The sequence below is a fragment of the Neovison vison genome, chromosome 12, assembly GCF_020171115.1.
Source record: "Neovison vison isolate M4711 chromosome 12, ASM_NN_V1, whole genome shotgun sequence".
In the NCBI taxonomy this organism is placed as follows: domain Eukaryota; kingdom Metazoa; phylum Chordata; class Mammalia; order Carnivora; family Mustelidae; genus Neogale; species Neogale vison.
The window spans coordinates 55,406,062-55,429,020 of NC_058102.1; the positions used below are offsets into that span (position 1 = coordinate 55,406,062).

Below are 22,959 nucleotides of genomic sequence, written 5' to 3' on the forward strand. Positions count from 1 at the left end.
ACTGGATTTCAGATGCTAAAGTCACATTCTTGTCATGATTCTTTCGCTGTTGCAGAATTGTATTTTGCTTAAGGGAAGAGGAGATAAAACAATAATAACATCAAGATTGCTTGGAAACTTGAAAATTCTATTTTAGAGGAAGAACTCAAGTTTTTGGTGGTGTTTTTCAAGAGTGTTGTATTTGGTTTTGTTCTTAAATCAAGGAATGAATAAATAACTCAGCGAGGTTCTTGAGTAAGCCGCCCTTTCCCTTGCAGGCCACTTTGCACCCAGATTTTATCATGATGACCAAGAGTTTAAAAGGCATTCTAGGCAGAAGGTAATAACACTGTAGAAAGATGACATCTTTGAGTTTAGGACTGCTAACTTCTTCCAGAACAGTTATGTGATTCATTCGAGGATCTTGTTAACCCTTCCACCTCAATCCCTACATCTGTCAACTAGGGTTTGTACTAGCTGCGGTGACGTGACTCTTAGGGGTGTTAGGAGGATATAACAGCCTGTAATTGAAGGGCTTTTGGTAATTGAAGAGTATCTTGGTAAAGAGCTTTAGCAGGCTCAAGATTTCTACTAATTTAGGGTTCTAAGATTTTATTAAGAAGTCGGCTGCTCAAGCGATTTCTTCAAATTATAATCGGTGATAGTTTGTGTACAAAAATAAAGACCTAACCACTAGTAGCAAGGTTACTTTGGGGGGAAGATGGGGTCCACTCACCCCTTTAGAGAGCACAAATGCAGCCCTGACTGCCATCATGGGGACCGTGCCCCTCACCTGGGGACAAGAGGCTCCCCATTCTCCAAGCTATTTGATGCACATTCATTCTTGAGCAAGAAGTGGGTCTGGGGTCTGGGCACGTAAAGACAGACTTGACTCTGCAAGCCAGAAGTGGAATGGGTTTTCATTCCTTCTTGCTTTTCCTTCATTAACCTTGTCTTGCTCCTCCTGCATACTTTAAGTGTCATTGGTGCCGAGAACACAGGCTCCTTTTGGAGCTCCAGAAAATGAAGCCACAGCCTTCCTGATGGTAGGTTTAGGGGGAAACTCCAGAGGCAGAAGAGGAACCAGTGTGGGCACACCTGTATGGGGCCCTGGTTCCCATGTAGGTTGGGTAGTCATCAGTCAGGAACTTCCTGAATTGTACTGATAATCTCCATTTTATAATTAAAGGCCAAACAGTAGAAACTTACTCAGGAGGGAAGGACAATTAGCAGATGGGTTAATAAGATTTCTCTTTTTTAAAAGATTTTATTTATTTATTTGTGAGAGAGAATGAGCTAGAATGAACAGGTGAGAGGGACAGAGGCAGAGGGAGAAACAGGCTCCCTGCAGAGCAGAGAGCCTGTTGCGGGACCAATCCCAGGACTCTGGGACCATGACCTGAGCTGAAGGCGGATGCTTAACTAACTGAGCCACTCAGGTGCCCCAGAATTTTTTTTTTTTCCTTCTTAAAGCTTCTCCAGATAATTCTCCTGTGCAACCAAGGTTTAGAATGCCTGATATAGAATGTGTGTTTCCTCAATTGTTAACTGATCCTGAGTCCCTAAAGTATATGGAAATTCAGACATATTTTTCATATACTGTGGAGCCCTAATAGTTTTAATGAAGGCATGGATTTTATTAAAATAAATTGTTAGTCTGAACAACAGGGCTACAAGAGTGTAGCACAGGACTTTGCTTATTTCAAGCTGTATAATATTCTGATAATCAGTGCTGTCATCTCTGACACACAGAAATCCGTTGTCAGAAACAAAACTCCTTGATCTTTCTAACCATGACCACAGCAAAGGAGAAGATGCCTTTTCTGAGTTCCTATCAGAAATCTCATGTCTAAGAATCAGGGAATTTTTAAGGTTTTTGATAAGCATGGGTAGCAGAGGTAGAAGATACTTGCCATGAGGGTTATTACTTCTGGAAAAGTGTTTCTGAAAGAGGAAACACAGGTGTGTGACACACCGTAATCAGTATTCAGGATTGTTTATATGTTACTTTATAAAGGTGTAGAGGCAGGAGAGGGATGGGAGATCAATTCAGCCCTAATTCCTCAGTCACTCCTAGAGTGAGGTCATGTCAATCTTGTCTTGGTTTTAATTACGTTCTTGTGTTACCATATAAAGGTAGGTTTAATTCTTAAAGCATACACAAAAAGTAGTGCTTTACTTGGGACTTCTCAAATTCCCTGTCATAATAAAGCCTTGCATTTATAGAGAGCCTTTGTTTGAAGAAACTCATAATATTTTACAAGCTTCGTCTCATTTATCCTTAAAATAATGTTCTGTGACAGTAAAGGTTGGGTATGGGTATGCCAGTCTCTCAGCAATGCTGAGGAGAGGTTGACTTCTTTCTTTTACACTGCTTTTTAAGTATGGTGCTCTTACGTCGTTCTGTTGAGATTATTTTGGAGGTAAACATTTTCCAGAGATATAAATCTTTTCCAGATCTAACTTGCGCTTGTTACTCTAGGTATAGTTTAGAGGGCCTTTTCTGTTTATATTTATTTCTCCGCCTGAGGCAGCCCGGGAATTATCTTATCTGTGGAGAGCAAGGGAATTTGTTCAGTCTGACCGTGGTAGGGGCTGGGACCCCAGCCTTCTGCCTTACAGACTGAGCCTTAGTGGGGTGCGGGTACCTCCTGGTTCGCTGGAAAGGGACCAGATCCAGCAAGGAAGTTGTTGGACTTCATTTATTCAATGTTTCTCTAGATTACAGTCATCTCAATGAGAATGTAAATCTTGCTCTTGTATCCAGTCTTTAAAAACCGAATGTTTCTGAGGGTAAAAAAAGGCTTTTTCATTTTTAAGAAGGTCTGAGTTGCCCCCCACCCCCACCCTTCAGCTACCCCCAGCCAGACAGCTGGGGTTGTGGGTTCAGGCCATAACTTCTCTCTCTCTCTCTCCCCTTCTCTCTCTTCCTTTTACGAGACTTCCAAGATCCATCCGTTCAAGAAAGAAGTGGAGATGAGCAAAGCCCAGAGTGGTGCTCCGACACAGAGAAGAAAGCTGCCTAGGGGAGCAGTGAAGGGTTTATGAGGCACGAGGCAGCAGGTGGGAAGGGAGGAGGGACAAACGGTTAACACACAGGTTTGAAGCAACAACCTGTGCATTAACCGCGTATTCTGCCTCTGGCTCTGCACAAGTCTGACCCGCCATCTTTCTTGGCCCAGGTCTTCAGTTCCCATGACCGCAGGGGACTGGGCTCCCATCCCAGGGGCACCGTGAGGGCTCTGGGAGAGCGTCACATGGCGGGTGGAACATGGCTGGAAGGTATCTCTCCTTTGGGGGGAGGAATTGCGAAGCCCTACCTAGTGGCGCCCTTGATACAACTAAATAGCAGCTCTCTCTGTTCATTACCCGTTAGCCCCAGGCAGGGACATCGCATCTTGGCTAATCGTAATAGCCAAATCATTAAGGGGAAATGGCATTAATGGAGGAGAAAGCAGCTAATCAAGAGCCGAACTTGGCCACTTCATTGTGCCCAGGATATAAGCTGCTGTGAATTTAAGTACCTGTTTCTTTCGCTGTTAGAATGAGTTAGGAAGAAAGGATTTAGTGATCCTCTTTTCAAAAGGTGAATCCAAAGCTGGGCATGTCCCAGTAAATCCAACAGCAAGACTTGATTTTTTTTTTTTTTAAAGATTTTATTTATTTATTTGACAGAGAGAGATTACAAGTAGGCAGAGAGGCAGGCAGAGAGACATAGGAGGAAGCAGGCTCCCTGCTGAGCAGAGAGCCCGATGCGGGACTCGATCCCAGGACCCTGAGATCATGACCTGAGCCGAAGGCAGCGGCTTAACCCACTGAGCCACCCAGGCGCCCCAAGACTTGATTTTTTGCAGAGATCACACCTGCTGGTTGTGTAGAAATGAAGTCACACCACTTTTCTTACACTGGATCAACCCAGTGTCAGTAGGACATGCCCCTTTGTGGGGTTTCCAGGAGCGATGATGTACATTGGTGAGCTCACCTAATCTCCGCTCAGAGTGAAAGCCATCATCTCCATCATGGCAAGGACTGGGGGTGGGCAGTCGGGGGGGCCATGGAGTGCACGCGTTTAATTTTCCCATCCAGGTCAAAAGCCTGCCACCTCACCTGCATCAGCACTGGGTTCCAGCCAAGTGAGCCAAGCATCCTTTAAGCATAGACCTCCCTGGAAACCACAACCTGGCATGCATAGGAATCACAGCTTGAGCTACTGCTTATGATTCATGTCAGAAATACTTAAGAAATTCAGGGGAGAAAAAGGGAAAGAAATTCATACCATCTCAGGGTTGGAAAGGATCTTAATTAAAATGTTTTAAATTGGAACAATAAAGAAATCTATGTGAGGTTTTTTGTTTTGTTTTGTTTTTTTGTTTTTGCTTTGGTACTTGTCTTAGAGGGGTGGCTCCTAGTTCTAGACACTAGTGCTATTTCTAATAATATTTGGCAGAACCCTTGAATCCTGTGAGGGAACTTGGGGAGTTCTGATGGAGAGAGGAGGGGACTGTGGTGGTCAGGCTTTGTCTAGGTCTGTTCTGCCCACACTGTAATTAATAAGCTCTGATTCACCAGAGCATATAAGATCATAGAGGACAGCATCTTGGAGTCCTAAGGCATCTTCCAGTTCTCCTTGAGTTCCTTCCCAGTGTAGGAACCCTTTGTGCAGTCACTTTCAAGCCTTGGCTTCACCTGGCTTGAGAGGGAACAATACGCTCTGTACATATGTCTAGCACACAGGTGTGTATGTGGCTGGCCCTTTCCTTGGAGATGCTGCGGGAAAGCCCTATCTCTGCTTCACGCTAGTCCTTCCCATAGTTGAAGGCCTCTAGAAGGACCCTTTAAATCCTTTCTTCCCCACAGGCCACATGGATCCCTAGTGCCTTTATGCTTTCCTTATGAGAGAGAATGGAGTCTGTCTCTTCAGACTCTTGGAGAAGCATCATGGGACTGTGGCCACTCCAGTTTCTGGAGATAGATTCAGCTCCTTCTTGGTATTCTCACCCTAGGATGAATAAATGTTGACAGGGCCTTTCCTCCTCACCACTCCTGTGTGTCCCACCTGTTCCTTTAGATTTGCTGCTCACTAGATAAATGGAAAGCAGTTGAGTAAGGGAAATGTGTTTTGTTGTTGCTAAAGAAAATCTTGGAGATAAAAGTAACATCCTTTTACTCAAAAATGACCTCAGGTGAGATTTCTAAGCTATCATACGCACAAGTAATCTGCAAAAGCCCTGGTGGCCCTGTAGATTGTGTCCCACAGGTAATACCCAGATGAATCCTAATGGCTCCCTCTGCCCAGAGGCCTGAGAACTTCTCACTTATGTCATGTTTCGTCCCTTCCTCAGCTAAATGTATTTACTCCCTCCATCTATGCTCCTACTAGGATAAGTAACAGGCTTCAGAAAGCCAGCACCCTGGCTTAGGTGGCTCTGTGGCGTGACCCTCAGGAACCCCACACGATCCTGTGAGGAGTAAGGGCACAAAGCAATGGAATCTTCCAGAGCTGCAATGACTCTTATGACCTTGGACTTCTCTCAGCAATGACTCTTATGACTTTGGACTTCTGTCTGCAATGACTCTTATGACCTTGGGATTCTGTCTGCAATGACCCTTACGACCTTGGGATTCTCTCTGGGGGTTCCAGACGGTCTTACAACCTTCTCTCTGGGGATTCCCCGTAAGTTGTAGAGCTACCACGGATGGGCTGGTGCTACTTAAATGTCGTATCTTATTTCTCCTCTTTATACCAGTCGTACTCTCTCATGAGCTGGAGACTTCAACAGGATCACTGAACCGCTGCGATCTCCAGGTCAGGTTCCTTGTGTGGAATGGAGACGATCGTGCCTTCCTGGCAGGGTTATTATGAGTCTAAAATAGAGGCTTCATGGCAAGCACATTCCAAGTGTTCCCTGAGTGTTAGCTCCCCTTCCTGATGGTTCCAGTGACTGTATATTCCAACTAAGATTGGCACATATGTTCTGAGGGGTGTAAGTATTTATTATGAGGGCCCATGTATATATATGGGTAAAGTGGTACAGGCTTTTAAATATTGGGACTGTTTTGGAAATTTGAGGACTTGAGGTGGCAGAATTTATGATGCCTAGTACAGGTGTTGGCTGCTAGCGGATGCCTGATGAATGCCGAAGTATTCATAACAACCACGGAGGAATAAAATACCCTCGTGATCTTCTATGGCAATGTTTGACTGTGGGGCCCATTGCTCACGCCTCTTTTTATTCACTTTGCTGTGCACAGAGAACAGAGTTCTGGGCAAAGGGAAGACTTAAGACGCTGTGACTAGGGGTGCCTGGGTGGCTCAGTGGGTTAAGCCTCTGCCTTCGGCTCAGGTCATGGTCTCAGGGTCCTGGGATCAAGCTCTGTATTGGGCTCTCTGCTCAGCGGGGAACCAGCTTCCCTCCTCTCTCTGCTGCCTCTCTCCCTACTTGTGATCTCTGTCTGTCAAATAAATAAATAAAACCTTAAAAAAAAAAAGAGAGAGATGCTGTAACTAATTGTGTCTGATTGACAGACACAATACGCTATCTTTTGATTTTAGGCCGGGAAGGTAAGGAAGAGGGCTATTTCCATTGTAAATATACAGGAATCTGCATATTTCAGGTCCTGAACCCATCTGCTCAGATGTCCAAGGCAAGAGCCTTTTGTAGACCCATGAAGCCGGCCTCCTAGGAAGATCTCTCCGTCGGTGTGTATGTGGTTTGTTGGAGACACCCTCCCACAGCCCGTTCCAAGGGCTGAATGGGTATCTGGGCAACAAGAACAGAGCCACAGGGACTAGGAGTGCAGCTCCACGTATCCTCATTTGCAAGGGTATCCCCACTGTTTTCCCCCATGAAATGACTGCAAGCATGTTAGAAGCCAAAGACCGATTGGGCTGAAAAATCCAGTGACCCAGCACCCAGAGGGATGTTTCTCTCAGGAAAGGAGCTAGACACTAGGAGGAGGGCCTGCTCAGGCCACAGGGATAGATGCCTCTCGGAGCCTCCAAGAGACTCCCCTTCAGAGTTCTGAAGTGGATCCCCAAGTAGATCCTAGACCCTAAGGCATACTGCTTCCTTCTGGAGAAAGGCCAAAGCCGCCGTGGCCTGTGCTGTGGGTACAGTGTGTATATAGCAAAGCAGACGGGCGTTTGCATCTTTCCCCAAGTTCTCCAAGCTGATCTCGCTACCTTTGGGGGTGAACAAAATATTCAACAGTTTTTCAGTGCAAGAAATTGGTACTCGAGAGTGTGTTAGTTCAGGTTCTTGTGCACGTCTGTTTGCATCCACCGAATCGAAAACTGTGCCGCTCCAGTTTCTGTCTTGCTCAGTTTTGGGGTGACATAGGGATTCTGCTGGTTAATGAAAACTTACTTAATAAAAGCTCTAGCCACCCCCTTGCATCATTTTGCAGCCAGAAGAGTGGACTTAAATAATTGTGCATTCCAGCTTCAGTTTATCGAAGCTCAGTAAGTCACTTCCTACGGGAGACATGTCTTCTCTTCCGTCTGTAGAAGACAAACTGGTGGCAAGCATCAGCTTTCCCCGGCAGCTCTCCTGAAAACCTGCAGGGTGAAAAAGAGCTCTTTCTCTCCAAAGCTTGAGTGTTACCAGCTTGCCCACTGCACCTCGGGCCCTGCTGTTTGCCATCTTGGCGGAGGTGTCAGTTTCAGTGCAGCAAAGGGGCACCACTCAGTGTAGCAGGACGCAAAGGCACCTGTAGAGTTTTTACCCTAATTTCCCTGAGAAATGGTCTCCCTGTCTGTTTTCGTGGCACTCTTCCTCCTCAGGACTGTACTTGGGCCTCAGAAACCATCCTTGGGGTCATCTGGCATTCCGAGTGGGGCTGGGGGCTATTTTGGGAAAAACAGTGCCTAAATCCAGGACACCTGCGCTTTAGAGGAATCTTTAAAATGACCTGTAAACCATCTTTTTGTAAGTACAACCAGACTTTGCTTCTGTGTCTCTCAGTTCCAGAAACACTTTATCTTTATTTCCAGGAAGTTAATATTTAATTAGCGACAGGCTCTAAGTGTCTCAACCCTTCAGCGTCTTTAAAGAACTAATGGTGTAAAAACAAATGTGTAAATGCACCAGGGGGATCCCAGTGATTTATAGAGGCTCTGTATTAAATAATTTTGAAAAGGTAAGATGTTTTTGGTAATAAGAATATTCATTTTTTGACTCTTCTATTCTGTGATATGTAACCATGGGGTGGGGAGGAGGGGAGAGGAAAATACCATTTTTTGACGGAGCATAAAATCTTTAAGCTCCTTTTATGTGGTAGTCACAGGCTCCTAAGCACTTGATTTAAAAATGAGCAGAATCCAATGGGTACCCTTCACTGGCCCTTCATGGTTTGGGGGAGGAAAGGAGGACAGGGAATAAACCTCATTTTGGTTCAGGTAATTCAATGCTTGCAGCAATTCTACTCCGTCTTCCATTTAAAGTTAAAAAAAAAAAAAAGAAAGAAAGAAAGAAAAGAAAAGCTTTCTATAATGGTTAGTGAAATTTACATTTCATCCCTTGCCTAAAACTATTTTTAGCCTTATTTTCTCTTTTCAGAGCTTTGTGCTGCTCCCTGCCCCCCCCCAACCTTAGATATTACAATCGGTCTCAGAAATGGCGATGCTTCCCTTTTGTTCTGTAGGTTGGTTTGATAGGTTGTGTCTGCAAATTTGAGAGAAGCACATTTTATTTTATTATTTTATTTTTTTAGCATCTAAACAATAATGTAAACACATCACGGCCTTTTCAGTCACACCATTGACCTCCGCCGGCAGTTTATCCCCCTACAACACTTGAATGCATTAATATCGCTGTCTGTAGCATTTTAATTTAATTAGAGCAATGGTTATAATCCTCTTGGGAAAGTCGTTATCCCCTCTGTACTGTTAAAATAAAACACCTCTGGTTTTCATCCGACTGACAATTTGCTTTTGAGGTGAATGAGCTATAAGCGGGTGCTCCCGCTTCCCTTTGCTGGGGGTTGGACCCCAGAAGCAGTTGTGAGGATAAAGAGGTTTCCTTCATTTGAGAAATTAGATGTTGCCCTCCTTGAGCCTCTCTGTCTAGATGTTTCCATCTGATATAGTGTTTGTTTCCTATTTCTAATTACTGATAGTCTGTTAAGTGTCTGGTTATAGGAATAGATGAAACAATGTGAACTGTGTGAGTCTCCCTAGAAATTAACAAAAAGAGAGACAAAGGGAGATAAGCCTGCGGTGTGGGATTCCCGGGCATGTGTTTTGTTCCGTTTAGGAAAGGAGCCCATGTCCTGCATGGTGTCCTTTCTGCGGTCCCCCAAATGCTCTCCTGGCTGCTGAACCGGGGTCAGGATAGGTGTGTGATGGCTGCTAGCATATTGCTCAAGGTCCTAGAAGTGCATTTTGCTTTTCCCATTCTTAGACAAGGCACCCCCTCTTCTGCTACTACTGACAAATCTCTTCATGGAACCTTTAAAAAAGAGCTTCCCATCCCAAGCTTATGGTGTTGCATGGAATGTTGCTGAGTAGAAACTGTCTTCCAGAACAAGAATCTAGAATCTGTCTCCATCTAGAATTGTTTGGACATGGGGGTGAAATGGAGAGGGGGGATCCTCCTGAGAAAGGACAGTGAAATGAAGGGACAATGGTGATAATTTAGCAAGTCAGAATACATACGTTTTAAAGGTAATACCTAGCTTGATTCTTACCAGTAGGCTAGAGGTAGATTTTCCAGGAAACAAAGTAAAATCCATATGGGAGCTGGGTTTCTTCCATTTTTGTCCTCGATGGACTTGGTGAGGGGCGAGGGAGCCGGGATGACGAGGACTGTCCCAGGGACCAATTGCAGGATCTGATGAGTCTCTCCTTGCTTTAAGAGACAGTCATCATATTATGAAATGCCATCTCTTTTTTTTCTCGCACTTGTGCCATGCCATTTGAAAACTCTTTGGCTGCGCTATGTTTTCTTCATCAACAGTTTCACTTCTGCAAAAACCCTAACAAAACAAAGCTATTTCTGGGAATAAAGTTAACGGCAGATAAGATATCTAGACATATATTGGGACTGTTTTTTTTTTTCCCTCCTCTCTTTTCGAGAGTTGAAGTGTGTGGAGAATTTGTTAAACTAGAAAAACAGACTGTGTTTAGAATGCTTAAAAAGCCCATCTCTCTTTGAAAAACCCCTAAACAGATTTTGTATGTTTCCCATAGGTGTGTTGATGTCTTTGCCTTTTTCACCCCAAAAACCCCAAGCCAAACACCAAAAAGTATAACTCTTCCTTAAGCTAGAGGTGCTCAAAATATGTGTGATTGATAAAATTCCAGAAAAATGAAGTTGAAGCTTTTGCCCTGGGTGACCTTTCACTGGCCATCTTGATTGATACAGCAATGAAATCTAGGATATGTGCATCTGCCTTTAATTAAGAAATTCATGAGGAGAGTTTAGGATGTATGTTTAAACGGAAATATTCCAAATGCCCTAGTTGCTGGCAGAGGATGCCTCAGGGAAGGTCTAGCGATTCCATTCGGAAATTACAGAAATATGTACATATTCATTTAAAATCGAAACTTCCTACCACAACCACCAAACTTTCCAGGCTCTGAGCAGAAGAGAAGCTTTAATTTGGTTATAGAGCCAGGGGGACTCCCCTGCTTCCCTTTGCACATTTGATGAAATATAAAATGTTAGAGAACCATCTTTTCAAAACATAAACACCCCCTTTGCTTTATTTTCATCTGCGATTTTTCTTTTGCTCTTGCTTTTTGTATTCCTAATGGCATTTTACTGGTCTTTCTCCCCCAATTAATTTTTGGGCCTTGTATGTCCCACTTGACTTTGCCCAGCTGAACCACAGAAAGAATGGAAGTTCCGTTTATTTATGTATAGACTTTAAGTCAAAGTAATTGATCTAAGATGCAAATTGCACTGCTCTTCTGGCTACACATAATAGTTGGTTCCTTGCCATTATTCGCCGTGTTTTAACTTAAAGCCTGGTAATAATCCTTCCCATCCCTTCCAGTTGTTTTAATTGCTCCAACAAACACTGTCTGTTTGAATTTAAACAGTGTATCTGCAGAAGTAAGTCCCCCTCCCCCCTTTCCTTGTCAGTTGAGTCAGGATCTTCAGTGAAGCAGTACTTGCCTTAAATGCAGAGTGTTCTTGAAGGAGCTCTGAAATACTTCAGAAGGAAGGAAAGTATCAATTCTGAGTTGGAGAATAAAGGGACAAGAGATGCCATTACTGTTGCAGATAATTCCCTGCTATGAAGGAAGAAATTAAACTGGGTATTTTTGGTTTGTAATGAGGTAGGTGGACCAGAGAAGAATCTTGCTTGTAGATTTTTGAACCAAATGTAGAACTTACAAGCTGTCACTTTGAGCTCACCTCTCATTGGGTCTGAGTACAGAATCATATTTGTAGTAGAAGTTGGGGATGTTGCCAGAGAAGAGGAAGCGTTGTTTTAATGTAGGGTGACATTAATTATGGGACTTGGACAAGTAATTTTTGAGAGCATAGTCTTTAAAGCCGTTCTCTTGGATATGCTGTTTCATTTCCTCCACCTCCTCTCTCCTCTGCACTTGAACAAATCACTAGTGTGGAGAGGGGGAAATGGACACCTCTTGACCCCAGTCCGAAGGAGAAGCCCGATGTTCAGCCTTTCCAGAACCTTGTTAGAAATCCCAAATGCTGGAGCTATGAAAGACAACTAAGTATATGGAGTGGCTGGAGAGGGGTGAGAGGGATTGCTGTGGAGCATGGGCCACCCCCTCCTCAAATGCCCCCTTTGGTCCCCACCCCTCTCCTTGTTTTCACACCCAAGTCAGTTCCAAGCCTTCATTGTCTTCTTCCCCCTCCTCTCTTCCTGCCCTTCTTTTTAACAGCAGGAACGAATTTCATATACACCTCCCGAGAGCCCAGTGCCGAGTTACGCTTCCTCGACTCCGCTTCATGTTCCAGTGCCCCGAGCGCTCAGGATGGAGGACGACTCGATCCGCCTGCCCGCGCACCTGCGTGAGTGTCTGTCGGCGCGTGCGCGGGGGTGGGAGGACGGATTCCCAGTGCCACCGCCAGAAGGATGGACTGACTGACAGGGGAAGGACTGACTGCGTGACTGTGTGTGTTGCGGGGCAGGGGTGGGGCGTGGGGCTTGGGACTGGAGAGGGGCAAGCTCTGAGACTGTCACTCGGGGTCCACTTTGCGAAGCTGCTTTGCAGCCCATCGAGAAGCTTGAAACTCCTGTCCCCTGTTGCCGCATTACCCTCAACATCTGGAAATGTGTACTGTATGGTAGAATCCACTAGATCTCCTAAGAGGCAAAGGGAACTTTTGGGGGGAAGTTTTTCCGTCTCCCTAGGTTCACACTTAACTCCTCTTTTTAGTATTTTCATGGGCCGGAAATTTGGGGCAGTTCCTGAGTCAGACTCCCTCCCTGCTTTGCTTTTAGGCTGTGTTTTTCCTTTCTTTATAGAGCCTGCCCCTCTCCTCCATGCATGCGGGCTGCTTTTCTTTCCTTCATTTTCCTGCCTGGATATGGCCTTCCTGTTCTGTCCTTTCTTCTCCTCCCCTCTCCTGTTCTCTTGTGCCAGCCTTGGCCCTGTGGCTCTGATCAGTTTGCGTCTCTTTCCCCCTTTCTCTTTCGGATCTCTTTCAGATCGCCTCCGTCCCTTGCCTCTCCCAGCTCCCTGTCCCAGTCCTCAACTGCAGCTTGGCAGAGCACCAGGGCCAACCCACTTGTGATCTCGGGGCCAGCCTCCAAAGCAGCCGACACCTGTCATTTCCTTTTTGTCTTTCTTTCCTGTGCTGCCACCCAGCCTAGATGGTACAGCGTGATGGGGCAGCTGGGGAGAATGAGTCACCTGATTCCCACCCGGATCTCAGTGGCCAAGAAAATGTCAGGTTTTCTGACTTGAATGTTGTCCCGAGGGCACAGGTCCAGGTTGTAGAAGACACAGGGGGTCACCTTGGCCCTTCCCTGGCTGATTCCTCATACTTGAGCAGTGACATGGTTGTGCTTGCTCTGTCTTTCTGGCATGGGGATGCTCCCCAGGATATTTGCTGCGTCTTCTTCCATCCCTCCTCAGAAGCCAGAAGGTAGCTTGCTGAAAGTAGAGAATAAAAAGAGACAGGATGTAGGCTCCTCTTCGTTCGCCGTGTGAGAATTCAGGGAATCAGGTGACTGAGTTGCTGGGAAGTCCTAGGGGAATATTGCTGGCTTATCCCTTCTCCTCCAGTGAGGAGGGTAGCTGGACTTACCCAGAGGAGCTGAGTGCGACGAGAACCCTTCCTTCAGCTTCAGCTTCAGCTTCAGTCAGTATTTACAAAGCTACTACAAATGACAGTCCACACATTCCACCTTGGGCAAGGAGGTAAAGGGCACACTCACTTGTGCAAGGAGGTAAAGGGCAGAGCACCACTCTCCCACCTTCTCCACAATGAACTTTTGAAGGTGAGATTGGGACTATAGCCGTGCCGTGCCAGGATCATGATGGCGGGCACTTTTGTCCTTGGTAAATGGGAGCATTGGGGAGCCAGAGGAGTAGACGGGACTGGAAAAGAAACCTGACCAGTACATTCACTCTAGGAATAATCTCTTCCAAATCGAACACGCTCATGCCGTGCAGGCAGAACACCCCTGCCATCTAGTCTCCTTCATTTATTTACTCCACGAATAGTTATTGATCGTCTGTGCTGCATTGGACACTCTTGTGGGTGCTGGGAATACCGAAGCGAACAAAGCAGACCAAACTCCTTGTCCTTACAGAGTTTAAAGTCAAGTAAAGGGGAAAAAAATGTGTGAACACTTGTTCTAAGCAGAGATTTCTCTCATAGCTTTTTAATCCCTTTGTTTTGAGACAGCCCCCCACCCCCAAGGAGGCCCTGACTCTTGATTTGCCTCTGGATGCCTTTATTTTTGGAAGCCCTTTTACCACAGGACTGCCTCCCCATAGGTAGTCACTGTGGCAGAAGAAACGGAGAAACACACCAGACTAACTAGTCTGAAGATCTTCACTCCTCGTTAGTTCTACTCTTAAACTAGCTGGCTGACCGTGAGTCAGTCGTCGTACTACCCAGTTTCCCTACCCTACAGTGTTGTGCTGCTACAAGAGAACATTTAACGGCCCTCTTCACCTTGAACTGTCATGAGCTCACTTAGGGAGTCCTTCTCCGTACTTGTAACTGTCTCCCATGCCAGCACTGTTTCTGAAGTAGACGGTTTCCTCTCGGGCCTCAGCTGGGCTGCCTACCCCTGCTTTGCAGGCCTTGGTCCAGGCACTGTGTGGAGTCCTTTATGTAAATTATTTTTCTTCATTCTCCCAGCAATACGTGTAAGGTAGATATTCTTTTAATATTTGGGCCACATATAAGGAATTTAGGGCTTTGAGAATTTAAGGAACCTACCAGGGTCACATAGTTAATAAAGGGTACAGTTGGGATTCAAACTCCATTCTGACTCCAGAGCCTACACTCTTGTCTATTATGCCACTCTGTAAGTGTGTTTTATAAATACTTTTTGGATAGATGGATGAATTCAGAGTTGACACTTTGCTGGTATTCACTGATGTGGCTGTAGTGGCGGAAATGGTTTATGGCTGGAATCTTCTAACTGGTCAGTGGGTTGTGGAATAGTTTGCTTATGTCCCTCAGATGGTTGGATGGATGGATGGATGGATAGATGGGTTCCCACATATATAATGATCAAATACAGGACTGCAGCAAATCCCTGCCGCCCTTAGAATATAATCAGGTGTTAGAGTATGGATTCAGGTCAGGGTGATGCCTTCTCTCTCTGGCAGCCTGACTCTGAGCCCCATTGGTCCCGACATCTGGACTGAATCCTCTGAAAATGGAGGCTCCCAGGCTCTTGCTGTCTGTCCTCAGCTGGGGCTTTCCACATGCGGCCAAGCTGCCCTCCTCCTCCTCAGATTCCAGGATTCAGCTGCCCATCGAGCTGTTTGAGAAACGTCTCACGCAGCCCCCCAGGATGGTTGAGGCTGCACCATATACTTGGAAGATGCGTCCCAGCTGGGTTTCCAAACCAAAAAGAAAATAAATATTCTAACAAGGGAATTGGGTTATTGCTGTTTTAATCTGGGATTCCAGACAATTCCCAATGGAATGCTCATGGAAAGTACGGGGAAGAATCTGAAAGCCAAGACAGCAGCAGGACATTTATGGTATTGCTAGGTCGAAAGCATTTTTAGCTGCTTGTTTTAAAGAGATACTCTCCAGACTGGTGTGCCTCAAAGTCGCTTCTTTCCAAACCATTTGTCCTTCTTGATCTCCAGATAAACCTTCTCCCTTAACTCTTTTTCTCTTTTTGTTCTTAAGTCAAAATATAATCCTTTCCTGGTTGGAGGGAAGGCAGGGCCTGTAATAGTGAAGATTCTCATACTGAGGGTTTCTCACCTTTTTATTCTGAAGACAGAGTGTGACAAATTAGCAAGCTATCAAGAAGTAGAAACTAATGCCTCTCCTTCTCTGTGCCTGTGATAAAAACAAAGTGGTAAATGGAGCAAAGTGTTAAGTGGTGATTACAGAGGACTTACTAGGACCGGGTGGGGTAGTCTAGGCCTGGGAAAGGAGGAGAGCCAAGGGGAGAAGGGCCAGCCCCACGCCATTCTGGCCTGGCCTCCTCGCTGCCCACACGTACAAGCTGGGCCCCGTCAGTGGTCCTGCAGCGGGTTTCTGGAACCTGCCTGTTTCACTAGGAGAGCAGACACCATATGCTTATGGAGAAGATAGAAAGGGCTTCTTCTTTATATCCTTTTCTCCTTCTGCAAAGGGTACTGACTTCTTTTTAAGCTTGAGGGTAGAAGAACTAAAGTATAACAATTACAGCAGGTAGGTGGGAGACACAAAGTTCTAGTCCTTAATGGGAACAAAGCCTCTCACTGTACTTTGAAAACACTTAAAGGACTAAAGACCCCTGATCGTGCCAAGAGGAGCTCCCTCTTGATTCTCCAGCCAGTGAAGGCTTTTGCCTCATTCTCACGAGGGTCCTCATGATGTGACGGGGAGATCCATCCATCCTACTTCCTTCCTTCCATCCTTCCTTTTTAAAGATTTTTCATTTATTTATTCAAGAGAGAGAAGAGCATGAGCAGAGAGAGAGGCAGAGGGAGAAGCAGACTCCTAGCTGAGCAGGGAGCCTGACACAGGACTCAATCCTAGGACCCTGAGATCCTGATCTGAGCTGAAGGCGGTCGCTTAACCGACGGAGCCACCTGGGTGCCCCTGGCCAGGAGACTTTCCTAATTTGTCTGCCCAAAGACCACCTTCTCGTAAATTCCTGGGGGAGGTGTATGTGGTGAGAGGGCCGCTGTGGGTGCCTCACGAGGTGGTATCAACCCTGTGAAACACTCAGCCTCTGACAGCGATGCTCAGGGCTGCCCATCTGATCATAGAAAGTGTGCTTCAGACTTATTTACGCAGAATTTAAATCACTAAGTGTCTTTTCTTTATTTTAAATTCCTTCTCACATAATCACTTCGGATGCAGCCGATAGAGTCACCTCTAATCACAGGTTGATGGTGTCGCTTTGCCCAGAGACTCGGCATTCTGCGGTGCCGGTTTGGCCTTATAACTGCCCGTGAATTGATATTTAAAAATCATATCCTAGGACTCATTCTTCATATTTAATAGGGTTACAGTTTATGATGTTGCAGGTTAATAAATAGCCATAATAGCCGCTCAGTTTTCTAGAATCAGAACACCAGAAATAGTCCCTTGGCTCTACTTCCTTTCCTTGTGAATCCTTCAAAATTCTTACATTACTACTCCTACTTGTGTGTGTTTAATAACTTAATTTAATGCCTTCCTTTGGAAACGTTACCTCGCGGCTCACCCACTTGGTGATTTTGCCTTCTCAGCAGAGTAACTGAGTTGAAGACAGTCACGTGGCAAGCCAGGCTATATTAGAACTAGGGTAGTGAAAAGAGATGCAGTGCCTCACCCTCCTAATTAGCTAGAGCAACCCACCATTTTATATACTTGCAAGTTAATTTTGTTCCCTAAGAAGAGGCAAAAATGGGAGTTAAACATAATCGTATTTCGTATTTTATATTGTTAACAAGCTTCAGCATGTGCTCCTATATATCTCATTTAGTCATGCAACAGTCCTTGAAGCTGGTGTTACGAAGTCTGTTTTATTGATGAGTTGACTATGGTTCCGATAGGCCCCCCGAATTGTCCAGGTTGACCCAAGCCTGTGCAGAGCCAAATGCGGTATCTACTTTGGAAGTCACCACTGACACTTCTTGGGAGAACACATAATGACAGAGTCTTGTGGCCTTGGAAGTAGCAGCCGCCCTGACTTTGGAGTTGGCCCAGCCATGGGTGCAGAGACTGGGAGTGCTTTGGCTCTGGTCGTGCACCTGGCCATTCATTTGAGCCGAACCTCAATAGGTCAGGTTCCACAAGGAACCAGAGGTGGTCACTATGAATAAGTCATTCTGGTCTTGCCCACGCGCCTCTACTCTTCCTCTCTCTTCGCTCTCATGAGCTCAGGTTGATGTTTAGTTTCTGTCTGCAACCAGAGGGATAGAGCCGGCCATGAAAGCCTCAGAGGACCAGCTCCAGGAGTGGGGCTCAGCCATGTCCCCACATCCCCTGGCATTTCACCAGAAATGACCTGGGAACAGGTCCTCCTGCTTTTTTTTTTTGCCTTTCCAAATGAAAAGGCCTTGTAGTAGGAAGGACTGGGGTTCATACAGACCTACCTGAGTGGGTTTGCATTCCAGGGCTTCCTCTTTCATTTACAAAGATGATTTAACTTCTCTAAAACTCTCATGGTCTAATACACTTACTTGTAAGGGTTTGCAATAAGGATCAGGGTAGCACCTGACACAGTGCCTAGCAAACAGTGGCCAGCAACTCACTAGAGCTCTTTCAGTTTCCCAAGCTGATAAATAGCCTGGGTAGGGGGTGGCTTCCTCATTTTCAAGGGCCAAGAGAAGCATGTATGTCCTTGTTTGTTTCACTAAAGAAAGGGCTAGACTTTTGTCTACATGGCATTGAACTGATTTCCCTAAGTCACCCTGGAAATGAGTTGTTAGGTATATCCTCTAACAACACCATGATTTCTGGGAGCTCGGTTCTTCTCTCAGGCACTTTCCTACCCGCTGCTCTTTGTACCTCTCTCTGGCATGGTTTTCTTCATTGGTCTGGCCGGAGTCTGTAAGTCTCCTTCCTGAGCCTTCCCTACTCTTTTCAAACCTAGCAAGTCCTCCCCTGTCCTCTGTTGTTATCAGTATTCCAAAAATGGCCTCCCCTTGCACAGCTGCCTGTGACGTGTCATGACGTCACCAGCAGAGTTGAGGCAAGGACATGGGGAAGATTTAATTCTCAGTCAGCATCTGACAGAGTGGTAAGGACTTCTAACAAAGATGGCCAGCCACGCGTGTTTTAGATCTTGTTTCCCTTAAGCCTTCCTTTGGGTGCCTCCACTTTTCCACACTCAAATGCCTGAAGGCTTTCTACTTTTCCAGCAGCACAGAGCCCTGCTTAGCTGCTTCAAACAGCTTGAGGAGAAAAAACAGCCCGCCAGAGAACAGCCAGGATGCTTTGGAAGGGAAATTTCCTTTTTGGGCTTGCAGTCTGAAAGAATTTCCGATGCAGGCAGACGTTAATTCCTAGCTCCATGCTTCCTGATAAGGAAGCAGCTTCAATAAATGCAGCTATTTATAGAGGCCCCCCCTTTTTTAAATATATAACCAGAGGTCTATTGACCTTTTCTTTCACTTTGCATTTCATGCCGTGCGCTCTGTGTACATTTAAGGCAGTTCCTCCGGCAGAAGCTCTGACAAAGCGCCTTGATCCTGGGGGGGTGGGGAAGGGAGGGCTCTCCATGTCCTTGGAATTCGGAAGTTGATGTTGGGAAGCTTTTGGCAGTTGGTGTCCCTCCCTGGTGCCGTGGGTTATTGAGGTGACCCCAGAGACATCCCACGCTATTCTAGACCAATATGGAGAGATGATGACGGACTAAGACAGTCAGCCATCTAGAAGTAAGAGCCCATGAGAACCAGTCAGCCCTCTGAGTGGACACTTGAACAACAGGAAATAAATGATACTCCCATTTCTTCTGTCTCCTCTCAACTGTCTCCCCTCAGACTTCCCAACCATTAGGAGCTCCGTGGTCTTTCTCTTGGCATGTTTAGGGCCCCTGTCCATAAGTTCCATGGCCAACTTGATATATGGCTACACAATCCTTACAGACAGACATGAGGAAGATTCATTGTGATGTTGGCTTGAAATGGCTTTCCTAGGTTACTACTCTTGTCCTCTTCATTATCACAAAACGTTTTTTGGGCTGAGTCTATACAAATAGGATAAAATTTCCATTCTCAGGTAACAGGTATTTTCTCCCATTTTGCTTCATGCCCAAGTTAAATCTTATCTGCAGCCCAGGCTCTTGGAATTTCTGACAGGATTGACTTTGACCACCTCATCTTCATGTTTTTCTGGAGGCGAAAGTTGCCACAGACATGTGGGTGTTACTGAGTTCACTGTTGCCATACGGGGATCCTGTGTCAGTTGCCTGAACCGTCCACATGTGTTCTGGGGCTTCTGCCTTCTGATCCCTTCTGAAGCAAGGTAGAGCAGTGTTTGAGAGATGGAAACTGTCCCTGGCTCTGGCCACGTGCTGTCTGTAAATTCCCAAGAATAATTAGTTACCCTGCCCTGATAGTTCCTGCTTCCATCTCGGGTAGGTGGATTAAACTCCATTACTTTGAAATTAGACTCTATTTCTGTTTCCTCTAGATCATGGATAGAAATAGCCTCAAATGGAGCTCCAGGATTTCAGTAATAGAAATGCAGATTGCAGACCTAGGTCCTAGATAAAGAGCTGGAGATGTGTGGTGGCTGCAGATGAGATGCCTAGAAGCAAAAGACTAACCCAGGTGGGGCTATGCAGGATATGCTTGATTTCAGCAATTCGATGGGGCTGGATTCTCTGCTCTGGGGTAGGAGCATGAGCTGACGTGGTTCACTGAGAAGGGTGAAGGTTTCTAACAATCAGTAAGGAAAAAAAAAAAAAAAAGGCACCCAGGTGAGTCTTGAAGGTCGTGGGATAGTAATATCTTAAGAAAAATTACAGGAGTAGCAGGCAATCTATGTAGTAGCTCCCCCTTAGAAGTCACAATATTAAGATTTAATCACCCATTTGTTTTCCAGGCTTATCTTTGCCAGTGAGTTTCTCTTTTTGTGGTCATACCCCATTTGCCAGTTTGCTTCTCCTTAGGAGCCGTTCTGAGGCCAACTGTGGATAAGATGCCACTCTAAAAGAATTTCTGGGGCAGTAATGTATGGGAAAAGGAATCACTGTCACTGCTGTTCAGTGAGCACTTTCTAGGCGCCAGGACCATTCCGTATGTTACTCTGAATGATCTCTAATGGTGCAAGGTAGATTATGTCTGTATCTGTAGCTGAGGCTCAGGGTGGTAAATCACTTGCTGAAGGTCACACAGAGAGAAGGTGAAGGGGCCATGACTTAAATCCAGATCGAAGCCCAAAGCTTAGGCTTTTGGTCACTTCACTTGGTTGCTTCTTCATTAGGAGCTGATAGAAGTTATGGTTAGAACCTGTTGGTTAGGGCACCTGGGTGGCTCAGTTGGTTAAGCAACTACCTTTGGCTCACTCAGGTCATGATCTCAGAGTCACTGGATCAAGTCCCACATTGGACTCCCAGCTCCATGGGGAGTCTGCTTCTCCCTCTGACCTTCTCCTCTCTCAAGCTCTCTCTCACTGTCTCTCTCTCAAATAAATAAATAAAATCTTTAAATAAATCTTTTTAAAAATAAATAAATCTTTAGATAAATCTTTTAAAAATCTTTAAATAAAACCTTTAAATGAATAAATAAAATATTTTAAAAAAGCTGTTGGTTAGGAGAAAATCCAAGCTAACAGCTTGTTTTTTTTTTTTTTTAATTCAAAGGAAATTTTTATAAATTACAGACAAGGAGGGCCAAAGGGATAGAATAAGGGACATAAACTAAATTATGTTGTGAAGTAGTGGAAGAAAAATTTTCAGATTCAATCCTCTATGCAGACGGTTATTTGTAATCTATTTTCAGGTACCCCTATAAGTTCTGGAATGTTAGACAAAAAACTAAGTGAAAAAGAGATGATCTACCTCCCAGATGATTAAAACAGCAGGAAAGGTGATGTGCTCAGAGATTATAATAATGAGTTCATGAAATAAAGTTTTTCACTTCCTAATACTTTCTGTTAGTCTGACATGCTTCAGAAAAATTGTATTATATCTCAGTGCCTCAGTTTACCAACATGGCGTATGTTCCAGGAAAGTCTACCACAGGGTACTAGAGTAGGGAGTGCACTTGTCCGGGGTTGGTCCTCTGAGCATTGGCCCACCGTGCTCCCTGCAGGGGGCAGGGGTCATCCCAAACAATCTGTTCTTTCTCCCAGGATTGTAGTTTCTTTGTACATAAAGCAGAGTAGCCTGAGTATATGATTCCCCTGGTCCTTCACAGCTCAAACATTTTATTTGTTCTCTGATTACAGAAGAGAAATACAAGGGAGATTAGCAGTGGAGCATTATTTATAGACGCTAAGTATCGTGATCATTCACTTGACTTTGAGAACTCATCATCAAATTTTAGTTCAATGGTGATATTTCAGTGACACAGGAAACTGTTCCCTGCTTTAGCTGTGATTGCCTTGTGAAGATGCCCTCTTGCAAGGAAATAAGGAAATTCTCAACACCTGGTACTATGGGACACTTACCCCCCATTGCCCATGGTCGAGATCAGGTATGGAGGCAATTCCCCAGCAGATTTTCTGAAGGCTGTTGTGGCCACTCGCCCCTTACATGGGGGTCCCAGGAACCTTCTCTCTGATCTCAGGCCTGCTCCCTATTTCTCATAGCCCTGAGAACTGTGAGCTGGCTCTTTGCCCAGTGTATTATGCACAGGTGTGGCTTCTGGTAACTACTTACTTGACCCCAACTGCACAGTTTGTGGGAATCCCCTCTGCAACTTGAGGCACGTTTGCCTTTCCTGTAACCTGTAAAAATGGCAATCTGCATTTTGCGCCCTCTGTAGATGCCCACTGGGTTTCGGCTTGACAAAGCCGGCTGATCTGCATGGATAGGGCCACGCTGTCCTCCTTCAGCCAGCCTCCTAGCACATGCACAATTAATACTGCATTAATTAATTATGGGGGGAAAAAAGCACAGTTGGCCAGGGAATGAAGGCTTTCAGCTTCTAAAGTGAAGGCTTTGATGCTGAGCTTTAAAGTACATTTCCAACCGCCCCAGCCAGCAAAGAGAATCAGTGACACTTACACCATCCCATGGGCATGAAGACTCACACCCAAGAAACTGTTTCTAAATAGGGGCCCTGAACTCCTTACTCAGAGCATCTACTTAACTGCCCCAGGCTCTGAAGAAGGGGTATAGGATCTAGGAGAAAAGAATTGCCCAAGGCATCAGTAATTCCTGAGCAAAGCTGATGAGTGGTTTTATTTTGCCTCCTTAAGGAGCTCTCAGGTCACCAACATTAGGAACTCATTGTCAAGAAATAAATACGAGCAGATGACGTGGTGCCAGCCCTCTTGAGGAAATAAAATGACTCTTTCTTCTTCCTCCTCCTATGCCTTAGTTGAGGAAGTCGCCCAAAGGCGGTGCGAGTTCACAGACCTGTTTTTCTGATGGGGCGGAAGGTTCCTCTGTCTTGGGCAGATTTTCCTACTACAAGTGAACAAAGTGGGGGAGAAGAAAAAAAAGGTTTCTTTTCTTTCTCATTCTGATTTCTTCCACACCAGCGTTCTCATATTTCTGACTCCCACACTTACCCTTTTCACTTCTTGTGCGAGCTGGTGGTGAAGCCCTCTCACGAAATCCCCACCCTAGAACGATAGTTCTCGTTCCTCTATTTACAGCTCTGTGTCAGGCGTTTTGCGCGGCACTCTGGCTGCCTTTGAAATTTGGCCATGAATCAAATATTCACCCAGATATTTGGGATTTTATTTAAAGGTCTTTTAG

The 22,959-nt window shown here is 45.4% G+C and overlaps 1 protein-coding gene across 4 annotated transcripts in view; it reads left to right on the top strand.

Annotated features, from left to right (window-relative positions):
• Positions 1 to 22,959, top strand: part of ETV6 (ETS variant transcription factor 6) — a 236,665-nt gene that overhangs the window by 80,030 nt on the left and 133,676 nt on the right. For 2 of the 4 annotated variants that reach the window (XM_044228361.1, XM_044228362.1), the window contains exon 2: positions 11,843 to 11,969. The exons of 1 other annotated variant lie outside the window; for it this stretch is intronic. In XM_044228361.1, coding sequence (XP_044084296.1) covers positions 11,843 to 11,969 — 127 coding nt within the window. Of the gene's footprint in view, positions 1 to 11,839; positions 11,970 to 22,959 lie in introns of all 4 variants that reach the window. One more of the 4 variants, XM_044228360.1, reaches the window with a different exon arrangement.